Source organism: Stegodyphus dumicola, chromosome 6 (assembly GCF_044657685.1).
Source record: "Stegodyphus dumicola isolate Sdum_Otavi_A_Nest chromosome 6, ASM4465768v1".
NCBI lineage: Eukaryota > Metazoa > Arthropoda > Arachnida > Araneae > Eresidae > Stegodyphus > Stegodyphus dumicola.
Window position 1 is genome coordinate 63,670,726 of NC_140773.1, and position 15,749 is coordinate 63,686,474.

A 15,749-nucleotide genomic window follows, 5' to 3' on the forward strand; every position below is an offset into this window, starting at 1 on the left:
TGGAAAGTATGCCCCGGAGGGTCCACGCTGTAATTACCTCTCGTGGAGGCTCTACCAACTATTGATTTTGAATAAAGTTAGTTTTTCTTTTCTATCACGTATGTCCAAATACTTATTGGTAGTCAGTGTATACCGTCTACGGGTGAGGTTCGAACTCGCCACCTTTCCATTTCTCCGCCACCAAAGCAGCGCGCTGACCACTCAGCTATCTGTGACAACAGTGTTTGTGAAAAATAATGTAACAAGTAGAAGTCGCTGCAAAGGTAATTTAATTAAACTTCAATAAATGATTGCTGTGTGACACAAGTTGTAACTTTCCTCCAAAATTTCGTAATTGTATTTTATTGAATACTCTTTCACAGTCAACTGCTTTATTTTAGAAGTTGTTATATTGCTGAAGTTAGTTTTTGGTGTATTTAATATTGGAATATTTATAGAGCTTTTTATTACACATGATAAAGCCAATATTTATAATAATTAAGGAGAATTTTGTAAGGCAGAAACTTTCATTTCGTAGAAACTGTAATTTATTTAGGTTCTTATTACTTACGGTGTTATAAATAGGTGAAGCATATGGATATACTGGTCGGATCATTGCTTTAAAAATACACAGCTTTCCCCTTTAATGCGAATTTTAAATGTATACCAATATGTACGGTTTGAGAAATCTGAAGATGGCGTGAACAATGCTGATTATTTTATTGCTGTATACAGTTATGATATTTCTAAGCAAAAACTCATCTCTGTGTGGTTCTGACGCCATATTGAAACGGGTAAGCAAGAAGGTTTTCTGATTATGACACGTGATAAGAACTCGGTCGGCTATTGTCTATACGGTAGGCCACTATCCTTCCTACGTCGAACTCGGATACTTGATCAAACGATGATCGCTGTTTACTACGAAGCATAATTGATAGTTTTTTTGAAAAATATCACAAGAAAAATACAATTGCCGAACTTGAAATCGTCGAAAACTCCGAGCCTTAAATAGCGCTTTGAAGGCGCGCGTGATGTGCGTCTGCGCTGAAATTCTAATCATTTGCATATCTCACCTCTGCTAATGCATATTGCAAATGCTATGTTATTTGCATGCTTCCTTCAGGGTTCTGAATTTATGGTGGCCAGCAGTATATATATATATATATATATATATATATATATTTAAAATATATATAAAGTATATATATATTTTTTTCTTTGTATATATATATATATATATATAAAGAAAGAAAGCATACAAGAAAAGGTTTTACTCTACATCTAGTGAGGTATAGAAGGTATGGTATATTTTTTAATTGTTACAACCAAACCATCATTATATGCATTCACAATCATTTTAGATAATCTAAAATGAGCTTTACCTCATCAAGGGACCTCACACTGATCAGCAGCAGACTTGAGAGATTCTTTGCAAAAAAATCTGAATTCAGAAATTTTTACCCATCCACCACACAGCCCAAATACCCTTCAGTTACTACCTAATTTACTCATTACTGCATTTTCTTGTTAGCAAAGACTTTCAGATGAAGGTATAAAATGTAATATATGAAGACTTTGTATCAAAATAAAAGGAACTAATAAAAAACTGGGAAATGAAGTTACAGAAAATGATGGATATTATATTAAAAATTAAATTAAGAGCAAAATAATTCCTTCCCCCCATTCAAATACCATTCTCAATCCTGTATTATTTTTTGATCAACCCAATATCTAAGCAAACGATTCCCACATTTGTAAGTCAAAGATTTCTCGTGTATACATAATTCATATCATTATGTAATTAAATGTTGGCTTATGAATGCTGAACATGAAAACCTGTATATTATTTTGAGATATAAACTTGTCTTGGAGCTGAGTCTGAATTCTTTTCTGACAAAACCCCACAGTAACACTAATAAAACAGGCTGTCGAACTGCTTTATTTATTATAATGTATTATAAGACAACTAAAAAACAAAAGAGGTGTTTGTTAATTTATTTACATAGGCACATCACAGAAAGTTACAGTTATAAATTTTACTCTCGCGGTCCAGCCATTCATTATCCTATAAACAACATGACTTACTGAGCTTCCAAAAATAGAAATATGGAATATTTAGTTACTACAGCTACAAACTAAATATATACAAAGGGTGAAAAGGGAAACAAATTCTTTCCCACAAAGTAACTACACCAAGTAGAGTTGAGCAGAAAGAGGTAATTCTAATTTATAACAAAATGTAAGTCGATTAAGTACAATAATAGTTTTAAAGACTTTTGCATTAAAAAAGACTATTATATTTTTGTAAAAAAATAAAAGCACTCAGTGAGCTAGTCATACATTTTAGTATCCAAACCTTTATACAGAAATAAATTTTGATGCACTGTAAGAACATCATAGATATAGAAAAAGATCAGTTGTCATTTCAAACAGCAAAATTTCAAAGATAATTGAGTATAATGATGCACTGACAATAAATTTTAAAATGCAAATAAACATTTCTCCATTTTATTAGAAAAGTCTCAAATAAAAAACGTGAAAATTACTTTTTGTCATACAAAGCCCAGCATATTTAATTCAATGTCGTGTGAGAAAGGAAAAATTACTGTACTTCTTATGTCAAACTCAAATGGAAAATACATACTGCTATAACTTATAAAAGCAAATTATTGCAGTTTTTCATTCAAAATCAGAAATTACCGTTCATTGCTTTTTCAAGGTTTCAATTTTGAAATCTTAGGCTATGATTATCAAATATTATCACACTAACATGTTACTACAAGCATATGGAAGTGCACTAATGCTTTCAAAATATTTCTCATGAAGTTTTTATATACTGAAAAATAATATATTTTATTATACAGATTACTATATAACTTACAGATTTTAAAAAGAAATATGGTATGCAGTAAAATTCCTGTGTACCTTTTCAGATTATGCTAGAATGGAAAGTTAATTAAGAATTTTAGAATTCTAAATTCTAAAATATTTCTTAGAGAATTATAAATACTTAGTATATTGTTAATGACCTGAAAATAATTAATATTACTATACACTTTAAGAGAATATGTAAATTAATATGCTATTCATTGTCAAGGCTGGAATTTCATGACTATTTCATAGGAGTATATTTACAAATACAATAATTTTGGAGTAATATTCACTCATACTAAATTTATAATACTACCAATTAGAATTATCAGATCCCAATTAGAATTATCAAAACTCTTACATTCAGATGCAATTTTTGTCAAAAAATATATAGTAATTATTTCGTCTTTATTTCATACTTTTTGCTGCAGCATGCTTTTTTACAAATCAATAGTAATGCATGCTAAATTAATAAATACAATTTATTGAGTATGCAAATTTTTCAATTTTTTTCATGAAAATATCATGAAATCAAAGTAAAATTATAATAAAAGGCTGATGATATAGACATGCGAGGAATGCTTAGTATACCATAAAAGAATATGTTTCTATAAAAATAACCTAATTATTTCTATAAGCAATTAATTAACTTTTCATTCTAGCAAAAAGTTATTTTCCCATTAAAATTGGGAAAAAGAAAAAAGGCACAGTTCAGATACGTGTGGATAAAAGAGAAAATATGCATATTTAAAAGTCTGCAGCGAGTTGATCCATTAAATTAACAAACTGATCTATTACACATTATTACATTTTTGAAACTGTTAAGAATCTCAGACCTCTTGAGCCTCAGGAATAAATACAATCAATTTTATAAAACCTGATAAGATTACACCCCACTCAGACTAGCTTTAAGCGAAGAAATACAGACTACTTACAATAACATCAAAGTAAATACATCTGTATAATAGCTCACTGAGTGCAGAGATGCAGAAAATCCTACAGAAGCTCCAATTAGCATGATTATCAGAACCATTTTCTGTGCCTTTATGTAATCCATAGAAGACTGATATCACTAGACAAATGTATCTGTACCAAAGGAGGTAGAATCAAAAAGATCTTACACTGAGGCCAAGTAGTTAAATACATACAAGGCAATTACAAGTTACTATTTGCATTTAAGGTACATATTTATAATAACAGTCAGTTAATTGTAGAAATAGATGTGCAAGAAATAAATACAGTACAAGCAAAATATAATTAAGCCTCTTTTCATGAAATAAAATCATCTATCTCATCAAACAATTCTTTTTAGAAATCTCAGTTTCATTAAAGTCTTAAAGAAATACTAATATCACAACCATATGAAAATATTTTTAATATTACGTAATAATTTTAGACATGAAAAAAAGGTAGTTTTCAAATTTCTATTATATAACGGAGGAATAAATAAAACTTTAATCGCAAATAAAATTAAAAATGACTATATCATATTTTACTCAGAAAATAATTTTTTTCTTTAATCAACCAAATTATGCCCATTAATAAACTAATTAAATACCAGAATAAAGGGGAGATTTATGAATTTTTACATTACAAGATAAGGATTACGGATAAAAATTAAATACCATTATGAAACCTCAAAATGTAAAAATTTTAAAGAACGACATCAAACCCTCACTCAGATGTTTAAACTGTTTTGTTTGTTCCTGATATATATCAGAAAATGATTAACTATACATTAGATTAAAAAAAAAAAAATCAGTGGTCAGGATATAAAGATATAATGTTGTGTCTAATTAATAATTTTTTTAATGTTTTTCATAAAAAACTTCGTTTATATTTCACAAATTCAGAGGAAAAAAAATTTAAAGCACCTTTCATTTTGACAAACACACACACACACACAAAAAAAAAATCTTAAATTTTTCAGCTCAACAATGTAATGCAAATTAGAATATACCTAATTTCATAACTATTTTCTATTCAAGGAACAATAAAAATGATGTTAAAAAAGTTTTCTAAAGCTTATTACTAAAAAAAAAATTTGCAGCAACTTAAAAATTAATACATCACACATTTATTATCAAATACACATTACAAATTTTATTAAATACAATTAGAAATTTTTACTAAAGATACTTAAGATACCAAAGATAAAGTTAAAAATATGCAAAGAATATTACTGCACCATTTCAATCACAGAATGATTTCTTTTGTATTGAATTTCACTCTTTTTGGATCTTTGTGTAGAATGGGTTCTAAATTTCTTTATTTTTGTCTATACTGATAAATTTTCAGCAGCATACTGCACAAAACTAATTTAAATAATTATATTTATCAAAAACCTTATTGTGATATTATATATATAAATGATATACTTCCAAACAAAAAGCTATTTTAAAGGGATAAAATAAGTAAGAAATAGGCAAACAATATTAGCAATTTTAATTTTTAATATTATTAAGAAATTCTACATTTTGATTAACTTGTATAAAAGTGCAACTGGGGGAAAAAAATAAAAGCTTTATAGGCAATGACTATAGTTCCCTTATCAGTTAAATAAAACAAACAAAATATATTATATCAAATTAGATAATATATATAAGCTCAATAAGTATTAACATTAATGGAAAGTCCAATGAATTTTTAAATGCAAACTGAAAATTTGGCATGGGTTCAAAATTACTGTAATTTCCGGAAGAAAGGCCGCAGCAGCGTAAACGCCGCACTCGAGAAAAATGGCGGGAAAAAATTAAAATTACACAGAAACGCCGCAATAGATTAAATTGCGCGTGACATAGTCGTGGGCCGTATAAATCCAAAAACTCAACCTAAGTCCTGATATATGACATACCAGTTAAGAAAAATGCATGAAATGAACCCATAACTCAAAAATAAATTAAAGGTAAGAAATGTATAGCTTCTGTGCCGTTTAGAGACATTTTCAAAAATTTTCCGTTCCCTAATTAAAAACTATCCAACAAGTACTTGTACTCAAACTGATGGGATCTGTATTTGGCAGAATGCCAAGAAAAATCCATTCACGCTGAAGGGGAAATACGTCAGAGTTCGTTATTGCGAGGCAGGTGGAGTCGTGTCCGCCTTTGAAAAAAATTGCAGAAAAGGTAGGGGTGGGGAGAGGATGGGTCCTGGAAGATTCATCGAATGGCAGAGGAGAGAGACTATTCAAACTGATGAGAATGTTGATTTGAAAAAAGGAAGAATGTTATTGTTCTGAGATCTCGTTTAGGGTGAATAAGGCATGTAGGTCCGTTCAAGGGAAAGAATGTAAACAAAATAACGTTCGCAAAAAGCAACTGAGTGGTCTTTTGTGTGGGAACAGCACCAGTCTATGCACAATGACAAGGCCATCCAAACTATGTACAATGACCATCATAGGAAATATTTTATTTTTAGTGCACCTAAACGCAGCATGGGTAGAAAAGCCGCACCCGCTGAAAATTTAAGTTTTAAACACGTAAACGCCGCGGTGTTTCTTTCGGAAATTACGGTATATAAATGCATACATACTTTTTTTTTTTGTGTCAAATTATTGTTTTCAGTATTACTTAGAATTTGAAGAAATAGTTATATACCTAATTCGACAAATTAAGAAATATCTTAAAATTTTTTAAATGAAACTGTTTCATGTTACAGTAAGTTTTTCAATAAAACATCCTCTATATGAATCAAAGACTACCCTTAGACATAACGAATAAATTATATTTTTTTTCCTAATTCAGCTTTAAAAAATTATTCAAATATACCATAACATTAATTTCAATGAATGAATCATGGTTAACTAAGATATATATTTGGTTTCTTATTAAATGTAAAAGGGAGAGGACAGAATTTTGATTGAAAGTCAAACAAAGTGACAAAATCCTTTATGCTTGTGTTGGAGAAATGTAAACTTAATTATATTAATATTTAAACTATGAAATTTCAGTATTAGAGGAAAACAAGTAATGTAGTCAGTTCTATAAAAGACTATATTTTTATTAAATTTCTGTTGAAAATGTTCACACAATAAATATTTTCTAATCTTAAATAAGCTAATTTAGCTGATAACTTTCAACCATCTTAAATAATCAAAACAGCAATGCCACATATATCCTACTTGGCCTCATACATTTCTAGTGTACAGATTAAACTTTTAATACACATTCACTTAACGCCATACGTGGACATATTTGATAAATGCATTTCAGTTTAGTAAATTGTGGAATAAACACAATCACATTATATTTAAAGAGTTTAACAAATACTAATTACAAAAAAATATTTATGGTTTACAGTTCAAATCAATCGGCAGAGTTTTTCTAGAATAAATATTGAAAATGCTTCTCAATTTGAAACTGTATCTACATTCTTCATAAAATTATTATCTGATGAAATATGTAAAAATATCAAGCTTATCTAGAACACTAATTCCTTCTAAAATATATTCTTTCCTTTCACAAGTAGAGAACAAAACTGAATTTGACTATAGATTCAAAATAGATCTGCAAATTTATTTTCACGTGAAAAATTACATTTTACAACTTCCAGTGTATGAGATGAAAGAAAAAGAAATTGTCTCTAATAACACAGTCTTCATATTAGATTTATACCTGATAAATTTTAATAATAATAATAATTATTGTTATTCGACATGTGTACTAGAAAATACACCAAATTTTGAAATGAAACTGAACAAAAAATATTTTGGTACACTTCACACAAATAAGCAATAAATATAATCCAAAAAGCACAGAAAATTACAATAATTTCAGTTGCTATTAACACTCATTAGATATAAAAGAGAAAAAAAGGAAATTTTCTAGCAAAATAATGCATTATGAATTAAAGCCATATATACTTGTGAAAGAAAATATATAAAAAAAGCTTGAATATAATAATAATAGGCAAACAGACTTTTATAAAGATTTTATTAGAACTATGTAAATTAAAAAGTATTTAAAGAATGTAGAACAATTTTGTAAATTAAAATAGAAGAGGCGCAATTTATTTCTCGTAAAGTGCGAGTGCTACCTATGCATATGAATAAAAAATTAAGTACAATTTAGCATAAATTGATGATTAATAATGTAAATGATGATATGATTGTTTAGTACCAGAATGAACTAAAAACTGATAACTAATGGTCTGGCATTTAATACCATTAACTACATTTCATATATATCTATATATAATAGCTGAAGAAATATAGCAAAAAACTTGTATTTTTATCATCTGAAAGCATTATTACATAAAGGTAAATTATAAATGGAACATTTCTGATAATCATAAATTTTTTAAATAATGAATGATTCATGAGTTCAATGGAAAACTTTTCTGATGAAAAATTTTCATGGAAAAGTAAAAGGAAAAATTATCATTATATGCAAGGAACATTAAAGTGCACACAATGCTTCCTTTTAAGAAATAATTAATAAAAATATTCAAATTTTAATTCGGAATGAATAAAAGCCTCACCGGCCCCTCTGAGGGGGAGGGAAGAACACTCCAAAATATAAAGGTATATCATAAAATCCAAAATACATTTTTGAATGATTCTACAATGGTGCTTGTGAAATAGAAATTCTAAAAGTGTAAATAAAATGAAAGACAAATGGAAACTATGAAATGAATATGATAGCAAAGTAACAAGAAAAATAATCTAATGATATATAACAAATAAGGGTCAATATATACACCAGGAAATTCATTTTTTTACAGCATAAAGGAACTATATTACATATGTATCATTTTCATTAATAGACATCATTCATATCAAGATTAAAACACATGTGTAAAATGAAACACAAGTATAAATCATGTCTAACTACACATTACACACTCTTCAATAGATAAAAACAGCAAAAAATGAAATGAAAAATGCACTCGATAAAACACAGACTTATGCTATGACAATAGATATCATGACAAATCTCCTAAACAATATGAAAGGTACAACATTGAATAGTTTGAGCATGCCACATGATAAACAGATGAAATTTGACAAAACACAGACTAACATAAGAATGCTAATTGTACAGGACTTTGAAAATCTGACATTGGGTGAAAAATGCAACAGAGATTCATTGGCAAAACTTTGATGAATCTGTAAAATACACTTGAGTATAAATGAAATATGTATGTATATATGCAGATGTCTACAAGCCTTTTAAAAAAATTAAGAACTTTTCCAGAATTTAGTTACTAAGGAATAGGAAACAAAAATAAAAATCATATATTAAAAAATGTAACAACATTACTGTCATTTGTTCCTGCGTACTTATAAATGCTACAGGAAAAAAAAAAAAAAAAAAAAAAAAAAAAAACCTATATGCGTGTTTTTAAATTAACTTTTCTGTTAGTTAAACAATTTCTTATTTTGGTGCAATACTGAGCTACTGTTTTGAAATTATAAAGCAAAGAATAAACAAATATTGTTAAAAACAAATTCTTTAATGTATTTTACCTCATAGTTCAACATACATTTGAAATTATACATATATTTTAAATTAAGAAAACAAAAACAAAACTCTCATGTTATATTTTTAAACTAAGCTGCTATGATCATTTCTTGAAAGATACAAATAAATGTGATTAATTAACATGAAATAAGACTTGCATGTGACTTTAAATTTCACTGATGACTTGTTATGACTCTCAAATATATTTGAGAAATTCTCAAATATAATTTAATAATTATTTCTATTAAAGTTCTACATCTCAAATATAATATAGCAACAATTATGTTATATAAAGCAAAACTTCAGTAATGGTACTCAAAAGATTTGATGATGCAGATTTGCAGACTTCTGTATATATAGATAAATATCAAATTACCTGAAAAATTAACCCTTAATCCTTCCTAATTTTACATTAATTTATTTAAAATGAAATTTATAGCACCCATTAAACATAAATACCAGGCTAGAAGTTAATGTTTCTATGCATATATAAATGTATTATTTTATAAATTACTGAATTGTCTAAATGTAAACACAGAGAGCTCAAAGATTCTATGATTTGTCTTAAGAATGATATATTCCTTTTTTTATAGAAGTTAAATTCGCTTCTATTATTCACCATTAACAGAAAACTGGAGATGAAATATTCTATAGCAGGATGTGCAAATGTATTACTGATGGTTAAATGCAGAGATGTATAGGGAAAATTTCAAAAATTACTATTAAATGCAAGCTCATCAGCCTAGGCAATGCAGTAAGTAAAAAATTTCAAAATATAACTATTTGTATTTAAAAACTATATCATGTAACTTTTCTGTTAAGTATATCACGTAACTGATCTCCAAAGGTATTATAACTTGGAAGTAAAATTAAAATACTTATATTTTACATGAAAAATATGAAACACACCTACTACAACTTATATATATATATTAAAAAAAACTTTGAAACTAAATAAAAATATTACTTCAAGTACCTTCATCCACATGCATCAATGAGAATCCTCAAAATAATAAAAAAGTTAGGCAAATCCTTTAGCATATTAGTTATTTCTCATATTATTCTATAAATTCCTAATTTATCATTTAAATTTAAAAGTTACTTATCTTTTTTCCCTTTGAGAAGGATTGGATTAAAGGAGACAAAATACATTTATTAATTATAGGGCTGATGTCAAGCAATTTAAATGAACATTAATTTTACAACTAAAACAAACAATATAATTCATATTTTATAGTATTTTACAGCAAAAGTAATAATAAAAGGATACAATATTAAGATAAGGAGCCAGTTACCATGGAAATGATAGAAAATGACAATAGAAATTTATAAATATAGACTTTCAAAATTCAAAATAAATATACATTCAGTATTAAATGACAGCAGGCATTTTAATAAATATACTATGAGAAGTAATTTTTAGCAAGAAAACCAGATGGAATAATGCAGTGAACAAACAGACTTTCAAAAAAAAAAAAAAAAAAAAAAAGAGGCGAATATGATAGGGTTTACTAAAATCTTTTGACGAATGGCTTTAAATGGGAGCAAAAATCCTATATAAGGATTCTTATGAATTCAAGAGGATGAAACAGCTTGAGGTAAGCTTCTCCTTTTATTTATATTTTTCTAGTTTAAAATATTTTTATTATTTATTCCTACAATTGCTTGTGCTTTTGTTTCACAGGATTGGTATTTGTATTTTCCCAGTCACTGCTTAGGCTGACCACAAGCACTAATGCTATACAACATAGAAGTTAATCTTTAGTACTCAATGATCTAACTAACATGGGATTCAGCATCCATGTTCTCCAAGAGACTTTTTACAGATTTCAAAGCTTCCCTTAGAAATCCCATTAGGTAATGAAATGTAATATCTATATAATATATGTATATATATTATGTATATGTGTGAGTGTATATATATATATATATATATATACTACATTTTCAAAAATTGACCTTTACAATGAAAGATGAAGCACCTAAAATCTTTCTCTTACGCTATGGCAGAGTAGTAGTAGTAATTGGTTACAGCAAAAGAGAATAAACCTCTTAGAAATGATCAACAGCTATATACAAGAACAGGAATTGGCAAGAAGAATAAAAAAGACAGAATTCACCATCCTTCCTTTTTGTTTTTACAATTGCTTTGACCTGTTTTATTTAGAAAACCCAGAAAAGGTGAAATGGTGATATTCCCCTTTATTCACTGACAGGGGTGACTGCTTTACAATAGCAGATCCCTCTGCTTAGGCACATTTCTTTTTACTAGCAGAGCAGGAGGAGGCTGCCATTTGAAACTTTCAATGAAAGGCAAATGACCACAGATCAGGGCCATACAGCCAACTGTTTGAAGCTTCTAACAATGACAGCTCCAGATTCTCAAAAGATTCAATTGACTCTTATCATGGACTTTATAAAAAATGCAGTTTCCACTAACATGAAATAAAGTTAGAAATTAAACTTAATATAATATACATATTATTTAGATATTTGAAGGCATACTTACACTATATGAACACAAATAAATGAAAGAATAAAATTCATTCATTCATGTTTGTTACATTAGATACTTATCATTTTCTGTATCTGTCTTAAGAATCATAAATGGTTATTATGAATCTTATTCATTATTTATTATGGTTATTAAGAATCTCTGTCTTAAGAATCATAAATGGTTATTCTTAAGACAGAATAATGTGGTATGAATGTGCTGATTACATAGATGAATATGAATGTTTAATAAGCAAATAATATGATCTCCTTTTTTAAACATGACTGTTCAGAAATTTTGTCAAAAAGAATTGGATTATATGATTATACTTTGAACATATACATATATTAAATTATTTTATGCTTAATTACATTTACTATTTAATACTCCCAATCTTTAAAGTTTTATATACGTAACTTATTTTATATCAAAATATAAAACATATTTTATTTCCAAAATAGAACAATTAACAAAAATTTTTAGGACAAATTCCATGCTGAAATTTAGAAATCTCTTTTCCAACAAAAAACATGATCTTGACTCAAATACTGCACAGCAGAAAATGAGTAATAAACTAATCAATTATACCTTCATTTTCACAGAATTTTATGGATGAATTTGCATTCATTTTATGCCCAGAGTATGAATGTCTCTGTGGAAATGAACATATTTTATATAGATTAGTAGTATAAATATGCCTTATGGAGCAGACAGAAGTACTGCACAATTTCTGTAACAAGAATAGATAGCCACAAATATGTTATTACGACTATAAATTGTTGCTAAACGTGGCATTTTCTTGTCACCTGGATTATTAATTCATAAAATCCAATGCTATATATTTTCTATAAAATCCTACAAACCATCTGCCCCATCTATATTACTAAAAAAATATCATTAAAAATAAATAAATAAAAAATGCATACTTTATCTTTTGATTAACATTTAATATTGTAAGCCACTACAAAAACATCACACATTAAAAGATTTTGTACTCTATACAACCTTTGTGAAAGTTTTACAACTCTTTTGGATAACTGTTTACTGGAACAGCATTTTTGTTGTTATTGTTTTACAGGTGATGCAAAATGTTACTAAAAGGGAATCCAGAGAGCTAATGCTACCACAGAAAGATGTTTTCAAAAGCAAGCAGTAACAATTACCTTAAAATGTGAATTTCATCACCCGTTATGTAAAATGATTTATGTGTTAGAAAATGATGATCAAATGCTGATTAAAAAATGAAAACGCTTGTCTACATGAAATTGATTTAAATTTATTCATATATAGTTCTCTGTAAAACAAGGGTGTCAGGGAGCAAAATTTCCACCCACATAAGTGACAAACATACATAGTTACACATCGATCATTGGCAAGACAAAATAATCAAAGACATAAGCAGATATGGTAATTGCAGTCAAGAAGGACCATGCTGAATGAAATGTTATGTTTTCCAATACAATTAAAGGTTTTTACATTTTTCTAAAATATTAAGGAGATAGTTTAAACTTATTAAGTGTAATGAATTTTCATTTCTATTAAGTGAAGTATTTGTTTCACATTGAAATTAAAATAATTTCTTTAAATTGGTAACATAGCACAAAATCACATTTATACATATTAATAAAAAACATGAAAAATAAAATTTATTATTAAAAATGTAAGGAACATTTTATTCTTGCATAACTAGCAGAGAACAAGGACATGCAATAGCTTGATAAAAATATAATCTCGCCAATGCTCACTTTCATTTGACTTTATTTATATTTGATCTAAAACAGGGTGAGTGGAAATATTGCACCCAACTTGCATGTCCTTGATCATCTGTCTAAATTTGAAGGCACATAAGCATTAGTTGAAGAAATTAAAATTTTGTGCTTATATTTTCATCACCACAGCAAGGTCCGTTTGGAGGAGAAGGGCAGAGGTAGGAATCAATGGAAAGGAAGTTCACAATTAGATGACTTAATTTATACACACATACATGAACAATGATCAAAAACAAATTTGAGATTTCCCTTCTTTTCAAACACACGAGTAAATAAAAAAATGACTACCTGAACAGAATTCAAACTTAACTCTCTTAATCATATGCAACTGCGCTGACTTAACTTCAATACCATTCTAGCAAAATATAAATTGTCAACAGTCAACAATTATTTACAACAAATACTTTAAAATTTCACTCATCACATAATTGAACAGTTTAGGCCAATTTCTTAAAACCAAGTTTATAAACTACATTCCAACCATATCTGACAAACTCTGCTTACAGTAAGCTTTAAAGCATGCCTTTAGAATTTAAACATAAATAGTAAACTTGCATATTCCTTTCAAGGCTACAGGGATAACAGTACAAGAAACTAATACCCAAACAATTCGTGAACAATTCATTCTGTTCTCAATAAATACAAAGAAACAATAAGAAAATTTCTTGTATTTGATAAGCAAAATAATAACAACAAGTCACTAGTTACAAAAAATCATAATTAATTGAAACTAACTTCATTTAACTAATTAATAATAAAAGAAAATTTACAATTTATATTAAAATAACATAAATGTAAAATGCTGACTCATTACTATCTTTATATATCATATGCTTCCAAAAATGTTTAAAATTGAATCATCATTATTAAAGCACAACAGCAGAATAAGTAAAAAAGTATGCAATCATTCAGTGCAATGTTCATTACATTTCACTTTAACGCAAAGTCTTTCATTTCCTCCAGACATTTCTATAGCCTACATGCAGACCCAAAACTCAATAACTTAATTTTAAATCTCCTTATTGATTACTTCTGAACCAAACCTGAGGTTTGGTTTTAGAAATGATCAGAGTAGTATTAGAACTTAACTTTAAGAAATGGCTTTTCATGCTTAATAACTTCAAAAACTGAAATAAGACAACTGTTAATATTTATTTACATTTAGCAAAATCATTCTAATCTGCATTAATTTGCAACATACATCAACAAGATTGAAAATGCAAAATACTGAATATGAAAGGACATTATAATGAAGATCAAAATTTTGCACAATTCTGTAGAACACATTGCACATATAAAATATTTAGAAACCCTATGAGATTCAACATGAACATTCTCAGCACTAACACAACTTCTCATATATTTATACGAGGAATACAAATCATGAGAAATATACTCTGAATACACACATATCACAGCCACAAAGAAAAATTCTAGATTATATATGTTATGCATATTTATATGTATATATAGAAAGAGACCAATGATATTTATTTAATAACACGAAGTCAAAATGTACTCTTATTTGAAGAAATATTTAGCAATTAAATTACACTAAGTAGAATTTAAACATGAAAAAATAACATTTCAAACTTAGATTTTAAAAAATACTAATTAAAATTATTCAAATAACAGAAAAGAATAGCAAAAATAATCCTCCTAACTTATTTGAAAATACACATTGTTCAGTGAAACACAGAAATAAAAATACTTAGTCTGCACCGGTACCATCCTCAAATATTAACGACACACATTCACCAGTAGAAACTTTTTTAAATTTAATATCACACATTCTGTCAATCATTAATAGAAGATTGCACCATTTGGAACCAAACAGCAAAGCAGATTGCAAAACAGTAACAAACAAAAAACAGAAATCCACGGATGATGATTTCACAGTTTCCCTTTGGACAAATTTCAGCCAACTTCACATTTCTGCAAGTGGAAACTCACTGCTAGGATGACTAGTGGCAGTGTTGGAATACACTCCGACATGCTGGAGACAAAATTCAAATTCTTCTCCATGCAAAGAGCATGCTTAAATAAAAAAAGTTTCTTCGAACAGCTCAGGTATTATCCTTATCACACTTAGGACTCCTGTCAAATAAAAAGAGAATACTCGTAAAAAATTTATATCATACTGGATGTTTCAAATTAATAGTTTTATATTAGTAA

The 15,749-nt window shown here is 27.8% G+C and overlaps 1 protein-coding gene across 7 annotated transcripts in view; it reads right to left on the reverse strand.

Annotated features, from left to right (window-relative positions):
• Positions 1–1,900: 1,900 nt before the first annotated feature.
• Positions 1,901–15,749, reverse strand: part of Camta (Calmodulin-binding transcription activator) — a 360,727-nt gene continuing 346,878 nt past the window's right edge. For all 7 annotated transcript variants that reach the window (XM_085818419.1, XM_085818416.1, XM_085818418.1 and 4 more), the window contains one exon: positions 1,901–15,671. In XM_085818419.1, the coding sequence (XP_085674545.1) occupies positions 15,641–15,671 (31 nt within the window). In that variant the 3' untranslated portion in view covers positions 1,901–15,640. The remainder of the gene's footprint in view (positions 15,672–15,749) is intronic.